Genomic DNA, 26,122 nt, shown 5'->3' with positions numbered 1-26,122 from the left:
ACCTATTTTGTGGACATAAAGCACACAAGCCATTTCTAAACCACAGAAATTATGCCAGTAGAAATTATACTTTCGAGCCATAGATAATGTGGCTTCTTATAAGTGTGGCTAGTAGTTAAAAATTTATGACCGAAAGGGGAGTGCTTCATAGGGCCAGCAGGTTACTTATGTTAGGTGATCAGAATGTCTGAAAGAGACTAGCTCACTTTCTGACATTTAGTATACCATAAAAAAATGTCATGTATTTGGGGAGCCTGGGTGGCTCAGTCATTAAGTGTCTGCCTTTGGCTCAGGTCGTGATCCCAGGGTCCTGGGATCGAGCCCAGCATTGGGCTCCCTGCTCCGCGGGAAGCCTGCTTCTCCCTCTCCCTTTGCCTCTCCTCCTGCTTGTGCTCTCTCTCGCTATCTCTGTCACTATCTGTCTCACTCTATCAAATAAACAAATAAAATCTTTAAAAAAATGTTATTTATTTATCAATGCGTACTTCCTGTGTAATATAGATAAAGGCAAAAAAGATTTTTTGGAGTTTTCCAGTGATAAATTTTTACTTCAAGGACAGATTTTGCTTGAAGCGTTTCAACAGGGGATAGCAAAGAATCTTTAACTGTAAAATTTTAATGATTAGATGTTTTGAGGGGAACTCATTTTATCATATGCAGTTTCAGAACATTAGGTTAAAATATATGCAGATGAAGTTATTCAGGTTTTTTGTTTTTTCCTTTTTTGCCTAAAGGGCAGTTCTTATCAGGCTTTTCTTGAAAGCAGAAGTCATTGAACTATTTAATCTACCTACCAATGAAGTCACTGTGACAGATAATCTAATGATTAAAGGTATTCTTTAGACAAAACTTAGCTTCACCGGGCAAAGCAAAGGGCTTTTCTAAGTCTAGAATGGTATCTGCCCCCCCACCCAATCAAGTGAAGCCAGCATAAGAGATCTATATGAAACACAATACAAACTATGCCCTGGATGTCCCCAGATCCTTCTGATCTCTGGCCTCAATCTCTGAGATCGCACATGCAAGCAAGAGGATCTCTGAGCATAGATGAAATCTGTGATGATAAAGAGAAATTAAAAAGATTATAACATCAACTAGAGAGGTAGAAAGCAGTGGTGGCATCTGACACATAATTTAGTGAGCATGCCAACTGTGAATCACCTAACCTGAAGAGTCTTCCTACTCAGAGCTGGAATGCCTGAGGATTGTTTGAGTGCCCTTTATTTTAGGATTTATATAAGGAACAAGGCCTACAGTGGACTTTGGTTCCACACTGTGAGAATTCCCAGCTTGCCCAATGTTCCTTGTTGGAGGGAAGTTGGGTTATTATTACAAGTACTCTTAGTCTACCAATTGCTCATAGTATACCAAATTTTTAACTAACTATATTCTACTTTGTTCTATTACATCAAAATGAATCATGACAAAACTTTTATAAGCATTATTCTTTTCTAATTCCAAAATAACTCTTCTATTTAGAAAACTTGGAAAATACCACTCTTAACTGAAGGCATCAAATGATATACACAATAATATATGTTGTTTATTTTATTTTTAGGTAAAGGAGCTTTTTTAAAAAGTTTTTCTTTATTTATTTGAGAGACAGAGAGACAGAAGCATGAGAGAGAGTGAGCATGAGCAGGGGGGTGGAGGGAGGGGGAGAATTAGGCTCCCTGCTGAGTGGGGAGCCCAAAGTGGGGTTTGATCCCAAGACCCAGGATCATGACCTGAGCCGAAGGCAGATGCTTAACTGACAGCCACCCAGGCACCTGTAGTTAAAGGAGCTTCGAACATAAAGAAATATAAGTAGGATTATATAAGTGAAAAGTGTGTAAGCACATTATTTGGCATAAAGAAATTCAAGGACTTTCTTACCTCAAGAATAGGACACATGATTTCTGCTGTGACATCACCATGATTCTTACAGAATTTATAGAATGCCTCGAGGTAAGACTTAAAAAGAAGATCATAAAACAATAAAATGAAGATATTTTCCTTTGGAAATTTCTAGATCAGCTTTTCATGGCTTATTAAATACTTTAATGGAGGTTGAATTACTTGTCCTGCAGGGTGATATTTTATTAAAAATTTGATACAAACTTTCACATTGAAGCATGTTGCACAGCTTTAAAAAAGAACAAAATTATATTTATCGTACCTTATGATTCCTTAACAAGCACTTTTTTTGCATGGTTCTTGGGTTTATTTCACATGGTTAATTTTTGGTACTCTAGTAAGAGTGCCAAATTCTTTTATGAGCTCAACAAATAGTTCTAGATTTGGTCCTGTGCTGACATTTAATCTCTCTTGGTGCTCAGGAGACATGTTTGGGATGGCTTTGAACATGGAGGACACATTGGGAAGGCAGAGTCTGGGCTGAACAGTTTGACTGTGTTTGCCTCCCAACTCAATTACTTACTAGCTAACTGACTTCTGCCAAGTAAATCTTACCTCTCCATGTCTCCGTTTTCTCATCTGAGGAATGGGGATAGCAGATAGTTTTGCTGGCTAGATTAAGTGAATTAATGCTTATAATTTGCTTAGGACAGTGCTTTCTGTTAGCTATCTCAAGGATGCCTCCTCTAAGTCCATACATCTCTTTATAAAAAGGAAAATTGCCTGCAACACGGTGCTTTTGAAAGGACCATATGTTTTAGCATAAGCAGCTATTTATATAGCATGACAACATATACTCCTTCAGTTATTCTGTGAGATTGTCCAAAGATGCTATGGTTGTATGAGTGAAAATGGACAGATTTTGCTCAGCCCAATGGACATACAGCTACTCAAATGGTGGCAGCATAGTCCAGACAGATAGCTGGCCAGGTTGTGCAAGGTGAAACTCGAGGACAGAGATGGATACTACATAACACAAGGATCACTATGTATGCTGGTTGTTTTATTATTTTAAAAAAAATTTTTTAAGGATTTTATTTTTAAGTAATCTCTACGACCAACACGGGTCTCGAACCTACAACCCCGAGATCAAGAGTTGCAGGCTCTACCAACTGAACCCGCCAGACACCCCTGTATGCTGGTTGTTTCAAAATGGATATGGTTCGCCTTCCTCATCTGTCCACCCACCCACCGTCCATCGGTCCAATTGGTACCTTTTAGGTCCCAGGCACACCAGGCAAGGAGCTAGGAATGAAGAGAAGAATGGGGTGCATAACTTCCTCCCAAGAATCTTGCTGCTTCTGGGGAAGCTGACATGTATGTATTGAACTAGAAGACCAGGACTATAAAAGCTGTATTCCAAGTCTGCAAAGCATCATAACTGCAAAAGTTGGCTAACGGGCAAAGTAACTTTTAATAAAGAACTCTGGCCAGGATGTATTATGTCATAAAGGAAAACATAGTATTTTGGGAGACACTTACTTTGTACAGTTTATTGCGCAGTAACTCAATATTCAGTTCATCAAGGGTATTTTCAGACATACAGTCTTGAAAGAATGGAGCTGAAAGCAGAAATTACCACAAAATACAGTAATTCAAAGCATGATTATAATCATTTCCTGAACACATCACCCTGGGCTCACTCCTGACTAGAACACTGTAGAGTGGCAAGCCACAGAATGGATCAAGCTACCGGTAATGATGACAGTAAGGGTGATTATTTACTGAAGATTTACTATGTGCAAGCTGTTCACTAAACAATGCCTGTATTTTACCTTATTTGATCCCCACGACACCTTGGAACTATTCGCTTTATGGCTTACATTTTGAAGCGCCCCCATCTCATAGTAGTATTTATCATTTGCAACCTTACCATGTGCTAAGCACTGAGTTGTACTAAAACTGTGTCTTCTTTAGTTTTCAAAGCTCTGTTACACTAACAGACTATTATTTTTTAAAGTGAGGAAACTGAGGGGAACCACACTGCCCCAAGTCACCATGTTGGGACCAGGCAGAGCCTGGAATCAAATATCCATGATTATAGACTTACTCTCTTTCCATCACGCTCCCTTTGCACCACACGTTTAATGGTGACCCATTTTTTTTTCTTTTTAAAATTTCTGTTTTCAACAGCAACTATCTTGACACATGATCAACAGTGAATTGCTATGAATTGCTACTCTCCAGTTTTCCTGACAATAATGTATATAAAATTATCCCACTAGCATTTTGAATGCTAGAACTATTATTGCTAATTATAGTGCTAAATTATAATGAAATGAGCATTTATTTCATCATTGCTTCAGGTCATTTGACAGGCGCCCCTGAGCATCTCAGAAAAATGGCATTCCTGAACTTCCTAAAACAAAATGTTGCCTCTATACAGCCTTATTTAGACAGAAGTTTAAGACAAAATTAATCATATAAAACCCAGCTAGAAAATTAAATTTTTTTTGAAAAATTACAAGTGCTATCATTTATTTACTATGATCTGGTACAACATACAAGGTTTGGAGGTTGGGAGATGAGCCCCAGCCCCTACTTGGCTACGAATGGTCCCTTAAGTGACTCTGGGAAGGTTACTTTCATTTGTTGTCATCGGAAGAATGAGGGAGCTGGACTAAATGATTTATTAATGTCCCTTCCACGCCTAGGAATCTGTATAGTATGACATTGGATTCATGGAGAAAACCGTGAATTGAATGTACATTTTCTGATGACTATGATAACACACACAAGAAGTGATACAATTGCTTACACATTCAATACCTAATGGTGTTTCCACCAGAACGGCTTTAAAGAGATCAGAAGGTGTCTCCGCAATGTTGACTGCTTCCATTTCCGTGAAACGGCCCAATGGGTGGCACTTGGCCAGAATTTCTTTCACGGGTTTTTTTTGCAATGCACCGTTCATCAGTAGAATCACATTGTCTATCATGTAACTGCACCTGGTTTAGAAGAAGGCTCGATCATTAGGAAATCAACTGTATGAGAATAAGATGCATACCACAAGTAAAAAAAAAAAGAAAAATATAGTTCAGGCACATACTCTTTCATTAAGGAAATATATGAGTCTTATTTTAAGTTTTGGGGTTTGAGAGATGTGAATGGGGATATCATAGTTTGAAAATCAATGTTGTCATAACTAAGTAAAGCTAAATAAAACCTAGGCTGGTGGGAATAGGCAGAAAATGACCCCTACATTGTAATTGTCAAATGTGGTAGGGTGAGGTTGAGTATGAAATTGTGTGGTTTCTCAGAACGATCTATGGTCTTAAAAAGTTGAGAAACACAGACCTGGAGCATTTCACTCTATCTTAAAAACTGACTTTTTAAATCTGCAATAAAGCCCATCATTGACTCAGAATTTAAAATATTTTAAAATAAAAATACTAAATATTAAAATATTTAACATTTATTAAAAATTTAAAATATCCTGTATTCTTTTCCTCCTATAAGACCAGGTAGTGAACTTTCTGTTTTCTGCCTAGGTTCCCAAGAGTCCATAGGTTCCTATTTTATGTGATTATGTTGCTCAATATAAGAAGCTCGGCCCAGGATATCCTGGGTGCATACGCTTGTTCACTCATGTGCTCAGCACCCAGGATATTCCAAGCAATGAGTTTAAGAAGTAAAAGGAAGAGTTCCTTATTTCACAGAGAATATAGTCTGAGGGAGGAACTGGACAAAGAATCCATTACGGTAAATTGTAACGAAGCACAGATGCTAGGCAAATTATAGGGTGGTGTGGAGATTCAGAGCGGGGCACCAAAGCAGTCCGGGATCAGACTTCCTAGGGAGTGATATTCAGGCTGAAACTTGCAGAATGAGTAGGAGCTGTCCAGACAAAAGTGGCTGGGAATTGAGGGAGAGAAGTCTTTAAGGCAGAAGGAAGAGCATGCAAAAAGCCCCAGAGAATACAAGGAGTTTTCTGCCCGGTGCTGGGCAGTGGTGGGGCCAAGGCTGAGCATGCAGGGTTTTGACAGACAAAATGAGGAATTTGGGCGTGGAGGGCGATGGAAGATACGGAATGCCTTTAAACAGAAGTGGGTGTTATGATCGATACAGAATAATGATTAAAACAGGAGAAGGGGTAAACAAACAGATTATTAGGTGCTTTACAAAAGTTATAATCAGGATAACAACACTGTGAGGATAATAGGTACTGCTCTTCTCTCCACTGTACAGTTGAGGAACCAAGAGAGGTAAAAATCCCACTCATGATGACACAGCTAACAAATCAGACAGCTGAGAAACTCAAGCAGTCTGCTTCTGGAATCTTTCTCTTAGCCCTTAATCTATGCTGTGTTTAGCTTTCAAGGATGATACATAGATTTCTAGGTTTAACAGACTGTGGAGCCATTTATTGAGATGAGAGCATTGGAGGAAGAGCAGGTTGTAGTGAGAGCGGATGCTTTGGACAGAATGAGTTTAGAAGCCTGGGAGATATCCAAGAGGAGATGCTAGGTAGGCTTCAGAAGTCGGAGTCCCGAAGACAGCCAGGACGAGACATTTGGGGGGTTTAGTGGGGGAAGTTTAAAGGTGGAAGAAATCATCTTGGAGATGGTTGGGATCACATCCTAAAGTGCACATAAAGAGTTCCGCCCTGAGAACCCCGGAGAACCTCAACATTTGAGGACCTTGATGGAACCTGAGACAGAATGACCAGATAGAAGGAGGAAAACCGGGGGGGAGGGTTCTAGAAGTTCTAGGAAGAAGTGGTCAGAGCACCAAAGGCCACAAGAAAGTCAAGGTAGACACTGAAAGTGTCCATAAGATGCAGCAACTAACAGGTCATCCAACAACAGTGAAAACACTTCCAGGAGAGTTTATCAGTGGAAGGGAAAGGGGAAATGGTGGCAGAAATGTGATCTCGTGTGTTTAAGGTGAGTGGGAAATAAAGAGGTCTAAAAAGAAAAAAAAGAGTTCCAACTACAAATTGACCTTAAAAGAAGGGGAAGATAGCTCTATGGAGACCAGGGGCCAAGGGGCTTTGGACTTCGGTCTTTGTGTTTTTAAGAAGAAAGAGGGAGCCAAGAGGGTGAGGTTTTGGATCAGGTCAGAGAAGGAGCAAGCCAACTGAGGAGCTGAGGTCTTCCAGGTCTGACGGTGACAGGACAAACTGCTGGCACAATTCAGGCTTGAAAAACAACTGGATAAAAATGAGCCGAGCCACTCAGAAGCATTGTCACTGGAGTCTGGCTGTGTGGGTCACATACTTCGTGTGCAAGAGTGCTTTCCAGCTGGAAGAGAGTCTCCTTCATTGTGGACCTTCTACAATTTACTCCAATAAAAAAATTCTATCTGAACAAGTTTAGAAGCAGGCAATTATCCCTTTATAAAAGGCACATGACTCTAAAGTTTCTTCACCTCCCTAACAGCAGTACCAAATTTAGACATTATAGAATTTTACACTCCTTTTTCTCTCTTGAAAATGACATTAAAATGGAAGTGCTTATTTAACTGTCCCTTTATGGCTCAAAAGCTATTACCTGAGAGGGGAATCGCTAGTACTTAATAATCCTTAGCAGGCTCCAGACATTTAATTGTTCCCCACAGCACCTCCGTAATGTAAAAGCCTATGAGCTGCCAACATTCTCAATTTGCAGAGGACTATTAGACCAATGTTGACAGGCAACCAATGTCAATGCTGTAAGGATTTAGCCCACAGGCAACACTCAAGCCTACGTCTGCGCAGTGTGTCCATGGGTGTACACAAAATTCTTTTTAGGGGCTCCTGGCTGGCTCAGTCTGTAGGGCATGAGACTCTGGTCTCGGGGTCTTGAGTCTGTGCCCACGTCGGGGGCAGAGTTTACTTAAAAAAATAAAAAAAAATGAAAACAAATTTTTTTTTACTAATAATCTAGACCCTATATTGCAAAGAGCAAGGACTATAGCGACTGGATTCTGTTTTATTTCAACTCACTATTTAAATGGCTTTGTTTCTAAGATGGAGCAATAACACCAGTTGTCATAGCATTGTTGGGAAATGGAGTGAAAACCCAGGGCTTAGCCCATGGCAGGAGGTAGAAGGGAAGGGGTCTCTTTCCTGTGTCCTCCTTCATCCCCATCACACATGTGCACTGGGTATATAATTCTCGTTGGCTCTCTGGGGTGGCAGGGGGATGATGTGCCCAGAAACTGTCAGGCTATAATCTTTATAGATCCTCAGGGCCACACATATAGTGGTTAGGAATAAAATCACTGCTGATACTGCTTGAGTAATTTTTGAGCTTGAAGACACTGGGGTATTCATTTAGTTCAAAGTCTTCATGTTTTAGATAATTGTGCTCATATGTAGTGACAGGCCAGGATGAGCTAGGTTAATTTTTCTCTTACTACTGGTCTAGACAAACATCCTCATTTAGAGCCCCTGCTAAATATTTTATTGTATAACTCTAATGCTGGCACTTGTGAAAATCATGAAGTCACCGAAAATTTTGATAGTGACTCAATTTCAAAAATTTTAGGTTGTAAAATTATAATTTTTAAAATGCCAGCCCTCTTTGCGGTTTTCCCTGTGTGTCAGGCATTGCACACGCATTCTCACTCAAGCCTCACGACTCAGTGCTGTAAGGACCATTATTACCACTTTAAATATCTTGTCCAAGGTCACACTGCTAGAAAGAGGCAGAGGGGGCACCCCAAAGCCGAAACTCTGGCTCCTATGAGATTCGGAAAAAAAAAACAGCTCAAGGCAGACGATATTTTAACATTTCCTTTTGGTCCTAGTGCTGTTCTTTCTCTTTTTGCTCCTGAACTTACTTAAGGATCTTGAAGCTAACTAAAACACATTTCCTGTATGCTAACTATCAAATTCTGGGCTGATATAACAGTTGCTGAACGGTCAAACAATGTAGAGCCATAATTTGGTGAGTTAAGAGGAATTATTCTTCAACTCTAGTCAAAACCTCTCTGCCCAGGCTCAGATCCAGACTCTTTTACTTCCTTTTTGTGGCTATGACTGCCTGGTTTTCTCATAGACACTTCAGACACCTTATCTCAAAACCTGGATGACCCCAGTGTTTCTCCTTCTTCTATAATCTCTATCAGCAGCATCACTACTCTTACTCCTAAAAATCTGTCAATGGCTTCCTTTTGCCTCTAGAATAAAGCAGAAATTTCTCATCATTGTATGCAAAGCTCTTTATTACCTGGCTTCTGATTACTTATCCAGCTATGGGTATGAATAATATTTTTAAAAGTATGCATTTTAGAAAAGTGAATAGAACAGACCCCCCAAAAGCTCTTAAGGGGCAGGAATAAGACTTTGCAAGGAAGACTGAGGAAGGGTCAGAATGGGCAAAGGAGCACAAAGAGAAAGTGTCATCGCAGAATGCAAGGGACAAGGACATCAACAACTGAATACGACAGCAAGTTGTGAAAGGGCTGAAAATATATCTGTTGGACCTAGCAACTAGAGTGGTTTGGGGGTACAATGAGGTAGGAAAATAGACTCAAGTGGTTTGAGTAAACAAGTGAGAAAACAGGTGAGTATGGACTATCCTTTTTAAGAAGTTTAGCATCAAGGTGTGGGAAAGGGTAGAATATCACTGTCTTCATATGGTCATTGTGTAAACGAAATCAAATCATACATGTGACAACATGTTATAAATTGTTTAGTTGTCACAGTAGAAGGAGCCCAGGCTTTGAAACAGAGAAACCTAATTCTAAACCCAGCTCTGTCACCTAAAAGCCTGTTTAACAAGAGCTCCATTTCCTCAGGCTTAAAATGAAAATATTTGTTCAACTTTGAATGGTTGGCATTTGGATTAGTAACACATATGAAAGACTGGTAGAGTGCCTCAGGTAAAGAAGGAGGGTGTGATCATACACTCTGAGAAGATAATAAACCAGACTTTGGAGGAAGGGGAACAGGAAATTATAAGCCACATAATCTTTTATATAAAAAACTTATAATGTTTAAATTCTTTTATTGTCTGAGATTTCTACATTTCTGTAGTTTTACACTTAGTTCTAGCCAATAGAATCTTTTCTAAATTTGCCCATTGCTCTTAGAAGATAAGAGGTTATCAACCCTTTTGTGGTATAGAGACAAGGAACTGAGTGGAAGATTGGATCATCCACAAGACCATAAATTATGTTATTTGCTGGGATATTGAATATTAAATCTGACTTATACCTATTTTTAGAAAACCTGTGACCATCCTGTTCTGCATCGTATAACACTAGAATGAGCCTTGTGTGGTCATTACTTCATTATGTTTCCTTTAAGATACCAGAACTTCGGTTTAATGTTTATCTTTTGGGAATGTAATCATTAATCTCAAAACAATGCCTGTTAACTAGTTGTCATAAATGATAACTGCTTTTATATATATTAAAAGGGCTGAATCCCTTTGTTAGATGGAGGCTCTTTAAGACTCAGGCTGAACTTCTCCACATGGGTGCGACTGGATAGTAAATAACGTGGCGAACTTGGTGATTACAACAGATTCATTATCTGAAAGCACTATGACTTCGACTTGGCTTTGTTGTAAGAGCCACATCCTGGTATCAGGACTTGATTGCTACCGGTTCCTTTCTACCAAGAGGCTGGGTCAGCATCCTTCATCTGCGATACATTATAGTGTTCTTGATGACAACGATTCTGTTTTAGGTGACCAGAACTGTGATATGTTTGCTAGGTCACACTTGTACATATGGCATACACAGGGACAGAGACATGAAATGCATAATAAAGAGTAATTGTTCATGGCAAGGATTGGGCTATGCGTGAAATACACTTGGTGTACTCTAAGTTATTTCATTCCTCACGAAAGGTGCCAATTCACCCTTAACAGGCCCAGCAGTATTTATTGTGACATGGACAATAGGGCCGTGTTAGAAGTATTTTTCAATGTATTAATTTTCAAATGAAAGTGTCCTTGATCACATTGGTAAACATTTCTGCAACTCCTGATTTATTTAATCCAATGCTAATTCCATATCCTCACAGGGGGCAGTTCTGTGTTTAGTCTGACTTGCTAAATAGACTGTTGAGATTTAGAATATCCCTCATAAACATCTGCTCCCTCTTGAAATTTGACTTTTTTGGGTAGCACTTCTTACTTCCCTAAAGTTTCCCCTTTTTAAATAGAAGTGAAAATTAAAATAATTTAAAAAAGCAATTAATTTTGCTGTCACACTCATTTTTCCTTCTCACAAAACAAAATACTGCAAAAATTGCTCAGAAGTCAGCATTGCCTATAATAGCATATTTTAGAACGAGAATGCTGATCACTATGCATTTCCCAAACCCTTGGTAGCTCTTGAATCTTTAGAAAAAGTAATAGGAAACTCTTTTCTTTTTTTTTTTTAAAGATTTTATTTATTTATTCATGAGAGACAGAGAGAAGCAGGCTCCCAAGGAGCAGGGAGCCCAATGCGGGACTCGATCCCAGGACCCTAGGATCATGACCTGAGCCGAAGGCAGACGCTTAACCATCTGAGCCACCCAGGCGCCCAGAAACTCTTTTCTCTAGTACTTCTCTACAATCTTGGTTTAACCCATCTGTTTGGATTTAAAAATTCCTCAAACTTATTTGTCCTTTTCTACATGTGTTTTTGTTCTTATTCTCTAGATGTATAAAACCTTCCTTCCCCACCAATTGCTAGAAATCAAAATCCCTCCCATTCTTTAAGGTCATATTCAAATACCACATTTTTCATTAAGCTTTTAAAGTATCTCCAGCTAGAAGTGATCTTTTTTTTCTCTAAATTTTTGTATTTATATTTATCCTGGGGTGATATTAATTTTCAATATATATCAGCAGTATCAATGGTGAACATGAATAATTAGCTCATTCATTCACAAGTATTTACCGCATATCTGAGGAAATAAGACCTGGACTCTAATACTAATTCTGCCACTATTCAACTGTGTGCTTTTAGATAAGTCATTTTGCATATTCATTTCAAATACAGTTATTTGTAGATAATTCTTACCAATCTTTATTAGTTATAGGAGTTTGTTCAGTACATTTTTTGTGACCTCCCAAGAAGCCTGAACCATACTAGTACAGAATAGGGACACAATGATGATTTTTTTTCAATCAATGAATAAATTTTTCTTTATGGTCATTCAAGTACATTAACTCTGACACAGGGTAAACAGAAGTGAAGAAGATAACTGGCTTCCGGGTATCTTAGCCTGAGCTCCCTTTCTAGGGGTCATAGCTGCCTATTCCTTGCTTTTTCTATGCTTTTCCATTGAGGAGAATTATAACACTAGGGAAATTATGCCACTTTCACCCCTTCATTGGCATGCATATAAATACTATGGTAATTCACAGGAAAACACCAGTGGAGTGATTCTTCTTGCCATTTAGATGGGTTTAAATAAGCTGTGTCTATCATAGCCTGTTCATTTGGTCAAGAACAGTTAACAGGTGGATCTCATCTTTATTATATTCAAAACACCAGTCACAATAGATATTGGGGAATCTCTTATCTTCTGATGACGAAAGAAAAGAAAAACAACAGCTGAGAGACTAAGAAAGGAAGAAAACTTTCATATATTGTTGCGGTATGAGAGAACAATCTGCTAGTATCTATCACAGTCTAAGACCTGCACATCTATCAACAATTTCACTTCTGGGAATCCATGCTAAAGAAATTCTGGCGTGAGAGAGCAAAGATATATGTACAATGATGTTTGCTGCAACATTACTTGGGGTAGCAAAGAAAGTAAACAACCTAGATGGACAAAAGGGAAATGGTTAAATAAAGGATGGTAGACGCCACACAATGGGATACAATATGCGCTTTCAATAACATAGACCTTGGTGCCCATGTAGAAAATTCTGACTAGATTATGTAAAAAAAGACAAAGTCTAGGTAATACATGTAATATGATCTTGATGTTCTAAAACAAACAATAAAACCAACTATGTATACTTATATTTCGTCACATATAAACATTTGCATACACTTTAATCTTTTTTCCCATAGAAAAAAATTATGCATCAAACTAATGAGGGTTGGGGCTCCTGGCTGGCTCAGTCAGTACAGCATGCAACTCTTGATCTTAGGGTTGAAGGTTGGAGCCCCGCCTTGGACGTAGAGAATACTTAAAAATAAAATCTAAAAAAAATAAAAAATAAAAACAAGAACAAAAAACATTTATGAGGGTTACCTCTGGGCTTTGGGAAATGCATTCGGAAATATAGTCTCTACTTAATCTGTTTCCTTATTTCTAAAATGCCAATATTAGTGCCACCCATACGGATGTCATGGGAATTAAATGAATTTAATACATGTGAAGTAATTATAGAAGTGCTGGCTCATAGTGAGCACTAAATAAAATTTAATAAAAAAAAAACTCTTTAAAAACACAGGCAGTTTTCTTTTTCAATTAAAAAAAAATAAAATAAACACAATAAAATAAAATACAACTAAGGCAGTGGGTATCTGGATCAGTACCAGGGTGGATTTCAATCCCTCCAAGTTATGAGACAGCTTCAAATTTCTTTTTTTTTTTTTTTAAAGATTTTATTTATTTATTTGAGAGAGAGAGAATGAGAGACAGAGAGCATGAGAGGGAGGAGGGTCAGAGGGAGAAGCAGACTCCCCGCCGAGCAGGGAGCCCGATGCGGGACTCGATCCCGGGACTCCAGGATCATGACCTGAGCGGAAGGCAGTCGCTTAACCAACTGAGCCACCCAGGCGCGCCGTTTCAAATTTCTTTTACTAAACAATTGTTGGGGAAGGAGCAATGCTTTGGACAAACAGGCTACTGGGCTCAATCATGCCCCCTGGTGGTTGGTTATCACCCCACCTGGACTGTGGACGAAGAACGAAAGAAAAAAAAAAACGCGTTCTCCCGAAGGGGAGAACTGTTGTAGGTTGGTATCCTGAGCTCTTTTACATCCATTACCTTAAGCTCCGTTAACAGTCAGACGCTGATTTCGCTCACGTCACTGGCATTGGCAACGCAACAGTAGTAGTACTGGGTAAGCAGTCCATGTACCCGCTGCTTTGCCTCCTCCCAGGCACATCCGTGTACACACACGGTCTCATCCTTCAAGTCTTCAGCTTTGGCATCACCCCCTTTCGTCAATCTTTTCTCGCTTTCACCGGTGATTATACTCGAATGCAAAAAAGTAGCTGCATTTTTTAAAAGTATGTGTATGTGGATATGTTGTAAGTGTGGATATAACAAACGGGCAGAAGACATGAACAGACACTTCTCAAAAGGTAACATACAAATGGCTAACAGACACATGAAAAAATGTTCATCATCATTAGCCATCAGGGAAATCCAAATCAAAACCCCATTGAGATACCACCTTACACCAGTTAGAATGGCAGAAATTGACAAGGCAAGAAACAATAAATATTGGAGAGGTTGTGGAGAAAGGGGAACCCTCTTACACTGTTGGTGGGAATGCAAGTTGGTACAGCCACTTTGGAAAACAGTGTGGAGGTTCCTCAAAAATTTAAAAATAGAGCTACCCTATGACCCAGCAATTGCACTCCTGGGTATTTACCCCAAAGACACAGATGTAGTGAAAAGAAGGGCTATATGCACCCCAATGTTTATAGCAGCAATGTCCACAACAGCCAAACTGTGGAAAGAGCCGAGATGCCCCTCAACAGATGAATGGATAAAGAAGATGTGGTCCATATATACAATGGAATATTACTCAGCCATCAGAAAGGATGAATACCCAACTTTTCCATCAACGTGGATGGGACTGGAGGAGATTATGCTAAGTGAAATAAGCCAAGCAGAGAAAGTCAATTATCATATGGTTTCACTTAATTGTGGAACATAAGGAATAGCATGGAGGACATTAGGAGAAGGAAGGGAAAAATGGGGGGGGGGCGGAATTGGAGGGGGAGACAAACCATGAGAGACTAGGGACTCTGAGAATCTGAGGGTTTTAGAGGGGAGAGGCGTGGGGAGATGGGTTAGCCCGGTGATGGGTATTAAGGAGGGCACATTATTGCATGGAGCACTGGGTGTTATATGCAAACAATCAATCATAGAACACTACATCAAAAACTAATGAGGTACTGTATGGTGACTACCATAACAAAATAAGATAAAATAAAGAAAAAATTCATATATTGTGTAGATATATTCTTATATTGTAATATCAGCCAGTTTCGTGGGTGTGCGATCTGTGTAGTCACACAGGGCCCAACACAGAGAAGGGCCCCACGCTTGGTTAAATTATCTGCTATTGCTCTCTTGAAATGACTAAACATTTTTTTCAACAAGGGCCCTGTACGTTCATTTGCACTAGGCCTCGCAAAATACAAGCTGGCCCTGTTTTCAAATTACACTCACAATTCCAAATTGAATATAATTATTACTATTCTAGATGAGGAAACCAAGACTTCTAATGAGTAAGGAACTTTTTTCTAAGATCCCACAACTGGTGTATTGTAGACTCAGGTTAGAGTCTACCAAATGGTTCCAAGAATTTCTCACCTGCAACAGGGTCACCTGGAGGGCTTATTAAAAGTGAAGATTCACAGACCACATTCCAGGACCTGATAACACATAATTTTTAGAGGTATGGTCTTGGAATCTGAACCTTAAGTAACTATTCCACTGGCTTAGAGAACAAGTTTATGTTCAATTCACCTCTAATTTTAAAACCTAGCATAGGCCTTCACTCCTGGCAGTCACTTAGTATATGGTATGCTGATTAAGTGAATGTCATTCAGTTCCAGACAGATGGAAGTATTGCTACTGCAGGATAGCACCAGGGTTTTTCAATTCTCAAAGTGCTGAGAGTTTTGAAATGCTGGAGGCCTTATCAGCAGCTACAGTCGAGATATTTTTGCCCTGTACTTGCTTGCCACTGAATAACCACATGGAATCTCTGGATATAAAACCTGTTAAGATGTTACAGTCCCTAAGATTTCAGAAGGACTTTTCTGGCCAGAGATTCAGAATCACAAATGCAAAGTGCTGTCAAATGGTCAATTTCACAATATTAATGGGAACTTGATTACTGGAATCAAAATTTAATAAATTAAATACTGTGGAGACTTTGAAGTAAGGAAGATACAGAATTCAGCCCTTCTAAAATGTTCATGACCAGATGGAAGGCTATATAGTCATTTATAAATGTTAGAAAAATTGCTGATAGTATATATAGAAAAGTTGATTCAAAGTTATATTTTGAGTGATTTTAGTTCTTTTAAAATGTATGAAAAAAAGAATATGAAAATAATGCCAAATGATGGTGAGGTTAAGGGTGTTTTATCTGTATAATTGTCTCTAATTTACAGTGGGCTTCCTATTCTTTTTGATTAGAAACAAAACCCACAATCCTTTATCTAACTTGCAGATTCTCTTTCCTTAGCTTAGAATTTGCAGGAATTATTGCCTGTTTTCTCTCACTGGTCATAAATCAAGATGCTAAATTCTGTTACATCTATGTCCCAAATGTATCTAACTACTGTCCCCTCCTTTCTATCTCGGCTGCTATTTCTAGGCTTAACTTTTAAAATATCTCCCTCTGGCTTCTCTGTTTCCAGTTCCATCCCTTCAACACATCTTTCACAATGCCAACAGAATCATCTTTCTAAAATATATGTTAAGATCCTCCCCTCGCTTTTCAAGGCAGTGTTAAGTGTTGAAAAGTATAAACAAATGAACAAACAAAGAAGAGAAAGTAGCACCATTGGAATGCTATCCGGAGTGACCTGATGTCACAGCTTCTCTACTCACCAGCTACAAGGTCCCTACATGCCCCAGGAAATGGGCATAATAAAGTTATCAATTACTGAACAAACACTATGTACACAATAAGAACAGATACTTCCCCATTGATTAGAGGAGAAACTAATGCCACATTACACTGCCTGAGGCAGAGGAGCTGTTACGTGTTCAGAGGCTCTGCCCAATGGCTTCCCAGCAGAACATGCCCCACCTTACAAGGTGGTGACCATTCAGTGAGGGGTACCGTCACATAGGGAGCATGCCAGCGATGGAACCCTTTCTGAGAAGCCTTCCTTTACTGACTTTTACTCATAGAGACTTAGGGTCAGAGCCCTTCATCTGGCCAGCCTCTTTACTCTCTTTTACCAGCCCATGCTCCTCCTGCTCTTGTCTAGGCTTCAGCCACATCCGAGATGACTTGTCATTTCCAAATAACAAAATTTTCTCATGCCTCACTAATGAATAAGTTATTCCTTCAACATAATGCCCATTTAAAATTTTGGTTCAAATTCGATTTTTTTCTGCAAATCTTTTTTTTTTTTTTTTAAGATTTTATTTATTTGAGCGAGCAGGGGGTAGAGGGAGAAACAGGCTCCCTGCTGAGCAAGAAGCCTGATGTGGAGCTCGATCCCAGGACCCTGAGATCATGACCTAAGCCGAAGGCAGACGCTTAACTGACTGAGCCACCCAGGTGCCCCAAATCTTTTAAAATCACAGTAAGTTATTCCATCCCCTAGGCTCCTCCAACTGAATGTTCAAGCCTCTATTAGAGCTGTTGCTTAATTCTGTCTTATTTTTTCACCACCTGGGAATACATCAGGTTGCTCCATTAGAATGTAGGAATGTAAGTGACCCAGAATTATATTACTCGTTTTGTGACTAGTAAAGTGATGGGGCAGCCAATTCATCCAGTTGGCTGAGGACTTTCCTGGTTTTAGCAGGGAAAGACCCACATCCTGGGAAACCCCTCCGGGAAAACCAAAGTGTACAGCCTCCTAACGTATAGTGCAGTGAAAAGCCTGTAGAAGGTTTATAATACATCATCAGAATAGCCAAGAACTTTGATTAGCCTTTATGAATAAATCTTTAAAGATTTTTTCAATGTGTGGTCCTTAACCTACAGGTCTTGGCTAATAATAGTCCAAGTACTTAAGACTATGTTTGATCTTCATCTTGCTCTTCCTTGATCTTCCTATATTCAGAAAATGTATATCCCCTGAGGTGGAGTATTTTGAATATTGAAAGATTATTTTTAAAAGATGGCTAATCTCAAAAGGGATGAGAAGCTGAAATGCTGCCAGAAAGTGTTGGGTAGGAGGGAAGAAAAATAAAACAATCTAGTCCTATATTAAATAGTCTCTTCATTAAAATGCTAAGGATTCATTCCTTTGTTTCACACAACTGTGTATAATTATAGTATACAAAACCTCCAGATCTTCCTGCTATTAAGCATTTAAAAATATCCATTCCAGATTTTCAAAATGTTTCACATATACAGTAATTATATCACACAAATGTGCAATGCTTAGATTGTATTTATTATAACAACTTAAATTTAGATCATCTCTATTAGGGTTGACTTCACATTTTCAAAAGGATGCCCTGGGCACTTCCTGATAGAACAGGAAGTAATCCTAATTTGATGGAAGTTTGTGGGTGCTAGACACCTGACTTCCCAAAATATTCTAGAAGAGAAATAAGAAAAGTAGTTTTAGAACTCTTTTTCATATGTACACCTTTTGTTACGGTAACACATGTCAGGGTTCTGCAGAGCACCTGGATGCTGCCTGGGCTGGCAACTCACAGAATCGGGTGGGACAAGTCATGGACTAAGATTTAGAAGACCTAGGTTTTGGTGCAGCTGAGCTATCTGGTCTCTGACAGGGAGGTAACTCTGTCTGTGCAGGTAACTATGGCCATGAGAATAATTGTGAAAGTGACTTCCAAATCATAAAGTTGAAGCGCCATGATAAGACATTTTTTTTTAAAGATTTATTATTTATTTGAGAGAGCGAGAATGAGAGAGAGTGCACGAGAGGGGGGAGGGTCAGAGGGAGAAGCAGGCTCCTCGCTGAGCAGGGAGCCCGATGCGGGACTCGATCCCGGGACTCGAGGATCATGACCTGAGCAGAAGGCAGTTGCTTAACCAACTGAGCCACCCAGGCGCCCATGATAAGACATTTTTAATCAGAGGTGTACATCGAATAACCTGGGTGTCTTCCAAAAGGGTGTCTGCCCCACTCCAAGGCCAACAAGCTCAGAATTTTCTGGGAAAGTGACTTCCAAGTCATAAAGTTGAAGCGCCATGATGAGACATTTTTAATCAGAAGTGTACATCGAATAACTGGATGTCTTCCAAAAGGGTGTCTGCCCCACTCCAAGGCGAACAAGCTCAGAATTTTCTGGAAGAGGGATAAGGAATATACTTTTTTAAAGGGCCACAGATAATTCTGAATTACTTGCCTTTTAATAAACTACTGGGGCAGTGCAAGATCTTTAGCTTTCTAGACTGATGCACCTGGAATCAAACCCCTTCCAAATCTCTTAATAAGAGAGAGACTTTAGAAAATTCATTAATTGGGGCTCCTGGGTGGCTTAGTCCTTTAAGCGGCTGCCTTCAGCTCAGGTCGTGATCCCAGGGTCCTGGGATCGAGTCCCGAACAGGGCTCCTTGCTCAGCAGGGAGTCTGCTGCTCTCTTCACTTCTGACGCTCCCCCTGCTTGTGCTCTCTCTCTGTTAAATAAATAAAATCTTAAAAAAAGAAAAGAAAAGAAAATTCATTAATTTATTGACCCTCAGTTTCTCTAACTTAAAAAAATGGCGATATAAACACCTTCTTTGCAGAGTTCTTGAGTGGAGATGTAAATGAAACATTTAAGTGAGAGTAAATAACCTAAGATCATGAGACGCAAGACCAATCAGAAGATCATAAGACAGAAGAGAGTGTTAGAGACTGTGGCTAACTGAAGAATGCAAGCCCCGACTAAATATATTTTTTAAATTATTTTAAACACTGACCTTGTCATACAAAATATATCTGCAGGCATGACATCTGGTCTTTACCCCTAATATACTGGCCAATAACTAACCAATATTCAAGTGCTACCTAAAACATAAAATCCTGAGTAGTCTGCAAGTATCTTCTAGCTCTGTGTAAGGTGCTGCTAAATACAGGAGTATACAATGATTCAACAAATATTCAGTGCCCATTACATACTAGCAAGTACAGATAGAGATACTAAAAGAACTAATTCAAAGAATTTATAGCCGAGAGAGAGAGTACAGATAAATCAAAACATGTCCATTACTAATACCACTAACAATACTGATGCTACCCAAATTACCTTTCCACTTTCAGCTTTGCATTAATATTCTATGCAAGGTTTTGTGAGCACCTGTATTCTTATATATAATTTTTAAACATTGTTAATGACTAGAAGTATTGGGGATTTTAAGTAATTTTGTTTTAGGCACAGAGTACATTTTACTTTTTAAATTTTATTTATTTATTTTTTCTAAGTGGACTCCAGTGTGGGGCTTGAACTCATGACCTGGAGATCAAGACCTGAGCTGAGATCAAGAGTTGGATGCTTAACTCACCAAGTCATCCAGGCGCCCCTAGAAACAGAGTACATTTTAACTAGACCAACATGGTTGTCTACTGTGAAATAAGCAAGCTTGCTTAATTAATGCTAAGGCTTCTCCCAGGTTTAAGATTCTGTAGTTAGGAAACACTAAACCATGGAGTCATCACATAAGAGGAAACACTGACCAAGTGACTCAGAGTCATCTTAGAGCTAAAGTACTTCCTAATACATTTTGAGCAAGTTTCTGTCATGTGAGACCTGTCTCTCAACGCAAAAAGTACAAAACCTGGCAGCTTTCTAACTCCATTAAAATTGGATTGTCCTCTGTCATTATCATGGGTCAGATTTTTCTGAACTCATCTAAAATCTGAGCAAAAGATGTGTACAGAGCCTACTGCCAACATTTATCTGATTTTTATTTTATTTTATTTTAAAAAGATTTTATTTATTTGACAGAGAGAGACACAGCGAGGGAGGGAACACAAGCAGGGGGAGTGGGAGAGGGAGAAGCAGGCTCTCCGCGGAGCAGGGAGCCCGATGTGGGGCTCCATCCCAGGACCCTGGGATCATGACCTGAGCCGAAGGCAGACGCTTAACGACTGAGCCACCCAGGCACCCCTATCTTATTTTTATTTTAAAGCATGACTCCTCCATTTGTTGATCCATGACCCAGGCAAGTTACTGCACTTAACTTTTAGATTCCTCATCCTTAAAATGGTGATGATAAGAACCGAGATTTGTTTAAAGGAGACAATGTTTGCAAAGCACTTATCAGAGCCGTGGCATATAGTAATATTCCATAAATACTGTTTAGTATTTTGACTGTCATTTCTACTTGCACAGATAGGGCCTTCTTGTCTTTATTCTGAGGAATCTTTAATGATGTCTCCATAACTACCCTTGTCAGACATTTTTGCTGGAGGCATCGCTGCTTGGAAAGCCTCACTCCCAGGCAGCCACTGAAGATTAGATATGAACCTGGAGCTGACTCAGTCCAAGCCCAAGCGCTTTGTTCTTCATCCCAACCATTACGAGGAGTTGAGTCCTATGAGCAAACCTGGCCTCTTCTTTGGTCTCTTATGTTTGGGGTTTCTGCTTCAGATTTTTATTTATTTATTTTAGAAAATACTTTATTTTTTAAGTAGGCTCCACACCCAACATGGGGCTTGAACTCATGACCCCAAGGTCAGCAGTCACATGCTCTACCGACTGACCCAGCCAGGCGCCCCTTCAGATTTTTATTTTTAAGGAATGGTCTTGCAGATACCAACACACACATGAAAAATACTCTCCGAGGTGATAAAGCCCAACTTCCTTAGCCTGCCATTGAAGACTGTGCATTATCTAGCTGGAACTTACTTTTCTAACCTCCTTTCCCCATTGCTCCCCTCCCCTTCTGGTGCAGCCCACTCCTGCCCAAACTGACCTGTTGTTCATCATGCATACTGTGTCCTACCCACCTACACGCATCAATCCCAGATGCTCAGCCTTCTCCCTCATCTCCAAATTCCACCCTATTTCCAGATTCAGGAGCAATGTCAGATCTTTGGAAGGCTTCCCAGAATCCTTCTCAAAGAAAGTGCTTGGGCTTTGGACTGGGGTCAGACCCAGGTCAGACCTAATTTTCATCTCTAACTAGCTGTGTATTTGTGATTCTTTAAAAAATAGGCACCTGGGGTCTTGCCTATAAATAAAAACTTAGCCTATAGCACTGATAGGAGGTCTAATTGCACAAACAAGGTGTATAGGCACTAATCACATATCTCAGGTATACCAACAATTACTTCCCGCCTCAAACCAAGGTCATCTCTTCTACTTACTTATTTATAGACATGGTATAGGAACAAATGGATACCTACTGGGGAAAAACAATTTGAGCTGGATCCCTAGTCTCATTTCCTACACTGAAATAAATTCTAGATGAACCAAGGTTTTAAATCTAAAAAAATAAAACATCAAAAAAAAAAAAAGAAAAGAAAAAAGAAACATCTACAATAATGAATGAATGAAATAAAAGACAGGTAAATTTACTCATAAACTGGGAGTGAAGAAGGACTTTCTAAGCAGGATACAACAATCAGAAGTCAGCAAATGGAAGGATTGATGGTTATAGCTAATGAAAAAAATTCAATGTTTCTACAGGAAAAAAAAGCTATAAAAATTAAATTATATCACACCGAGAAAATAATTTTGCAACATGTATTATGAAGGGCTAATTTTCTTAATTTATGAAGAGCCGTTCCATATCAAGAAAAACTGCTGAATACTCCAAAAAAAAAAAAAAAGCCAAAAACACACATGATTAATAAATGCAAAATGATGTTCAATTTTGATAATAAAGAAATATAAATGAAAGCAAAAGATACAATTTTTAACCTATTGGATGGGCAAAAACTAAAAAGATAATATTCAATGTTGGTAATGGTGTAAGGAGACAGGTCTTCTCATGAACTGTTTTGGGGCTGCAAACTGGTGCTACTTTTGTTGAGTACCACTTCGCACAATTCACAAGAATAAAAAAAAGAACATTCCTTTGATTCACTACTTCCACTGCTAAAAATTTATCTTAAAAATAAATCAAGACCTGCGCAGTAATAGGCTAGTTGCAAAACTTTTTGCAATGGGAAAAAAAAAATTAGTTACTTGTTAATAGATTCCTGGTAAATTGAGTCATGATACGTATCAAAATGGAATTCTAGGCAGTTATAAAAAGAATGATGTTGACAAGGATATTTCTAAGAAATACTAGGTGGGAAAAAAGTGCAGAAGGAATATGATTCCATTTTCATAAATTTGATGTGTGGAAGTGGGGTGGGTTGAGTGTGTATCAATTAACATACTCAACTGTAAATACTTTTCTAGAAAATACATATGAAATGGAGAAGCATTTCCTTTTGGGGTAAGGAACTGAGTGGGGAAGAAGGGGACATGTGGAATAGAGGAATATTTTTATTTTAAATTTTTCTAATCCAGTCTCGGACCTGGGTCTAGTATTCGTCACTGTGTATATTACACTGAAATGGTATAGGGCGCCTGGGTGGCTCAGTTGGTTAAGCGACTGCCTTCGGCTCAGGTCATGATCCTGGAGTCCCGGGATCGAGTCCCGCATCGGGCTCCCTGCTCGGCAGGGAGTCTGCTTCTCCCTCTGACCCTCCCCCCTCTCATGCTCTCTCTATCTCATTCTCTCTCTCAAATAAATAAATAAAATCTTTAAAAAAAAAAAAAAAAGAAATGGTATATACATAATAACCAGCTCATCAGTGCGGACATTTGTTCCCAGCTTGTCTGTTAGAACAACTGGAGAGGCCCCAAGTTTTGAGCAGTGGATAGGATTTGTTAACTGGATTAATGAAAGTACAATTTATTATTGTGTAGACATTCAAGCGTTTTTTAGAATGAAAGTCCTTCATAGTGAAAGACTGGAACTCCTGGTGATGCAAAGGGAAAAAAATAAAACATATATAACTATGATGGGAGCTATTTCTGCTGTTGTGAGGGGAACCAGGAAAGGATAGATGTGGCTTTAGCAACAACATGTGATGTTTCAGCTCCAACCTGACAAGTGATCCAAAAATGTCACATGGTATTTACCTTCAGTATCTGCAGCCAGAACCCTTTAAACATCAGCGCACTTACCATTTTTCTTACAATGAAAACTGAAAACAGTTTGTTTTTTTTAAACTAAACTTCACCTCTGATGTGGGGCTGAACTCACGACCCGGAGATCAAGAGTCGGGTGCTCTACCAACTAAGCCAGCCAGGCAGCCCTGAGAACATGACTTTATGTAGAGGCTGCCACCACCTACATAATCATGTATATAAATAAATGAAATGTTCCAACAGTAAATACGTGGCTCTGTGAGCTTATAAGTTGCCAAAATTTGAATGTACTCAAACTTACAAACAAGAGAAAAAGGTTTTAAGCTTCATGCAGCCTAATGCCCCACGTGTACCTATTAGGGGTCATTTGCACAATCACACGGGGGATTAACAGGGCTTCCTGCTACCACTTACGTCATGTATGTAAAAAACGTGCTCAGGGGTTCCAGGGAATGATTCCGGAAATATTCAAATTCTCTGCATAGCTTTTTCCTCATCTCCGTGTCAATTTTGGAAACAGTAAGAGGATTTGTTTGATTAGCCAAGAAGTTTCCATAATCAGTGGTCTGGAGATGAATTTTCACATCTGAAAATTAAATGAAACCTCATTTAAAGTTTGAACATGCATAAATAGCTTTTACAACATTAATTGAATTTATTGTGACTTTATGATAAATGCATATTAAATTATCTTATTAGATATGTATGTCTATGTATGATTTAGCCTTGAGTGTTACTCTCTAAAGCAATAAAAAATTCAATGTTAGTACAGATATTCTAGTACAACAAAAAAAATTCAATTATCTAAACAATCTAGAACTATTTAACACAACTGAAAAGAACATTAACCACCACCTAGTCCTAAGTTTACCTGAGCCAGTTGTAGTCATTTGGAAATAGCTGCTCAGAAAACTATTGAGAAGGATCCTAAAGCTTCATCTCAGCTTGATGGAAATGAGAAATTTATTAGTAATATTTACCATGGGTACGGGAGGTGGAATGGGCAATCATCAATAATACCCTTTTATTATAGATGAAGAAATGGAGTCTCAATAGGGCTGAGTGGTGGAGTTATAGAGTAGTAAGGCTCGAATTAGGAGATGGATCTCCTTACTCTTAAAATCCAACATCATTTCCAGAAGACCATGCCAGGCATCCTCTAAATGGCAGTGTTTTTGAATGCCAAGTAAGTGCTGAAGCATTAAGTGGGAGAGAAAGAGAGGTAAGAAATGAAGCCAGAGAATTAAGCAGGGTTGTCCAAGAAAGGCTTGGCATGGCTTCCTTTATCCTGAGGATAACCAGGAGCCCTTGTAGGCTATGAACTGATAACTGTCGTAGCTGATGAGAAGGTGGATTTGCAATTTGGCACTTAAGCTATTCTTAAGTATCTGAGATTCAGTGGACAGGCATTCTTCCTTAGTACCTGGAGAAGATTATGCACTGGAAATATTCTTTATCTGACTGCAGAATTTATTTGTTTAATTACCTGTTTAATTAACTTAATTTTTTAAAAATTATACTTTTTTTTTTTTTTTGGCCATCTCTTGTTTGGCTTTTATTTTGGCAGTTCAGATTTTTTACACAATTTGACAGTTTGCATTCTCAGCACTGAGGAATATTTGCCAACAGAAGAAACACAAATGTTATTTCTTTCAAAACCATGATATTTTGCTCATGCGGCATATGTTTCTTTTAAGCAAAATAACTTCCAAAACTTTCAGCTGCCAGTGAGATCCTGAAATTCAACATCTCAAGTGTTTCAGACCCCATAGGAATCATGTAATACTGTAGTCAATGGAGAGGCAAATGGAATTTTTTTTTCCCAGCACCAAAACAATCCAAGGGACACTTGAATGAGGATTCTAAGAAAATCTCAAAACCTGAAATGTTTGCTCTGAGATGATGATAGACTGCTGATAATATCAACAACGCTTATAGTTTTATAGTTTTCAAAATGGGCTCACATAATTTTTTCTCTGCATTTCCCCAAGTGCTTATTTCAATAGGTATGTAATAAAAAGGACTTTGTGGTCAAATAAATTGGAATAAACAGGCTTCTTAGCTGTAGGAATTGAAAGCCTTTGACACATTGAGTGATTTTTGAAAAGAGTACGGTTCAGAACCTCCCAAAACACTAGAAAACAATGGAGCCACCCACAGCACACTTTGGAAAATTACACTGCTTTTTTATCCGGAGAAGTGACGTTTTTTTCTTTTTTATTCAAATGAGGGAATGGAATGTTTTCCAAACTGGGATCACTACCAACTAAATCCATTTAACAGGTCCCAAACAGCAAAGAATAAAAGTATTAGATTAGGCTCTTGTAACAAATATGAGCATATAACACAGAGTAGC

The 26,122-nt window shown here is 38.9% G+C and overlaps 1 protein-coding gene across 1 annotated transcript in view; it reads right to left on the bottom strand.

The window, feature by feature from the left end:
• The window catches only part of ATP6V0D2 (ATPase H+ transporting V0 subunit d2), a 42,886-nt gene that overhangs the window by 7,687 nt on the left and 9,077 nt on the right, over positions 1-26,122 (bottom strand). The window contains exons 2-5 of the mRNA XM_035011466.1: positions 24,181-24,352; positions 4,666-4,844; positions 3,379-3,458; positions 1,876-1,953 (exon numbers count right to left, since the gene is read on the bottom strand). Coding sequence (XP_034867357.1) covers positions 1,876-1,953; positions 3,379-3,458; positions 4,666-4,844; positions 24,181-24,352 — 509 coding nt within the window. The remainder of the gene's footprint in view (positions 1-1,875; positions 1,954-3,378; positions 3,459-4,665; positions 4,845-24,180; positions 24,353-26,122) is intronic.

This window comes from Mirounga leonina, unplaced genomic scaffold (assembly GCF_011800145.1).
Source record: "Mirounga leonina isolate KUSES-001 unplaced genomic scaffold, KU_Mleo_1.0 Mir_165, whole genome shotgun sequence".
NCBI classification, from domain to species: Eukaryota; Metazoa; Chordata; class Mammalia; order Carnivora; family Phocidae; genus Mirounga; species Mirounga leonina.
The sequence above is the reverse complement of the archived record's forward strand: the minus strand, read 5'-3'. Positions and strand labels throughout refer to the sequence as shown.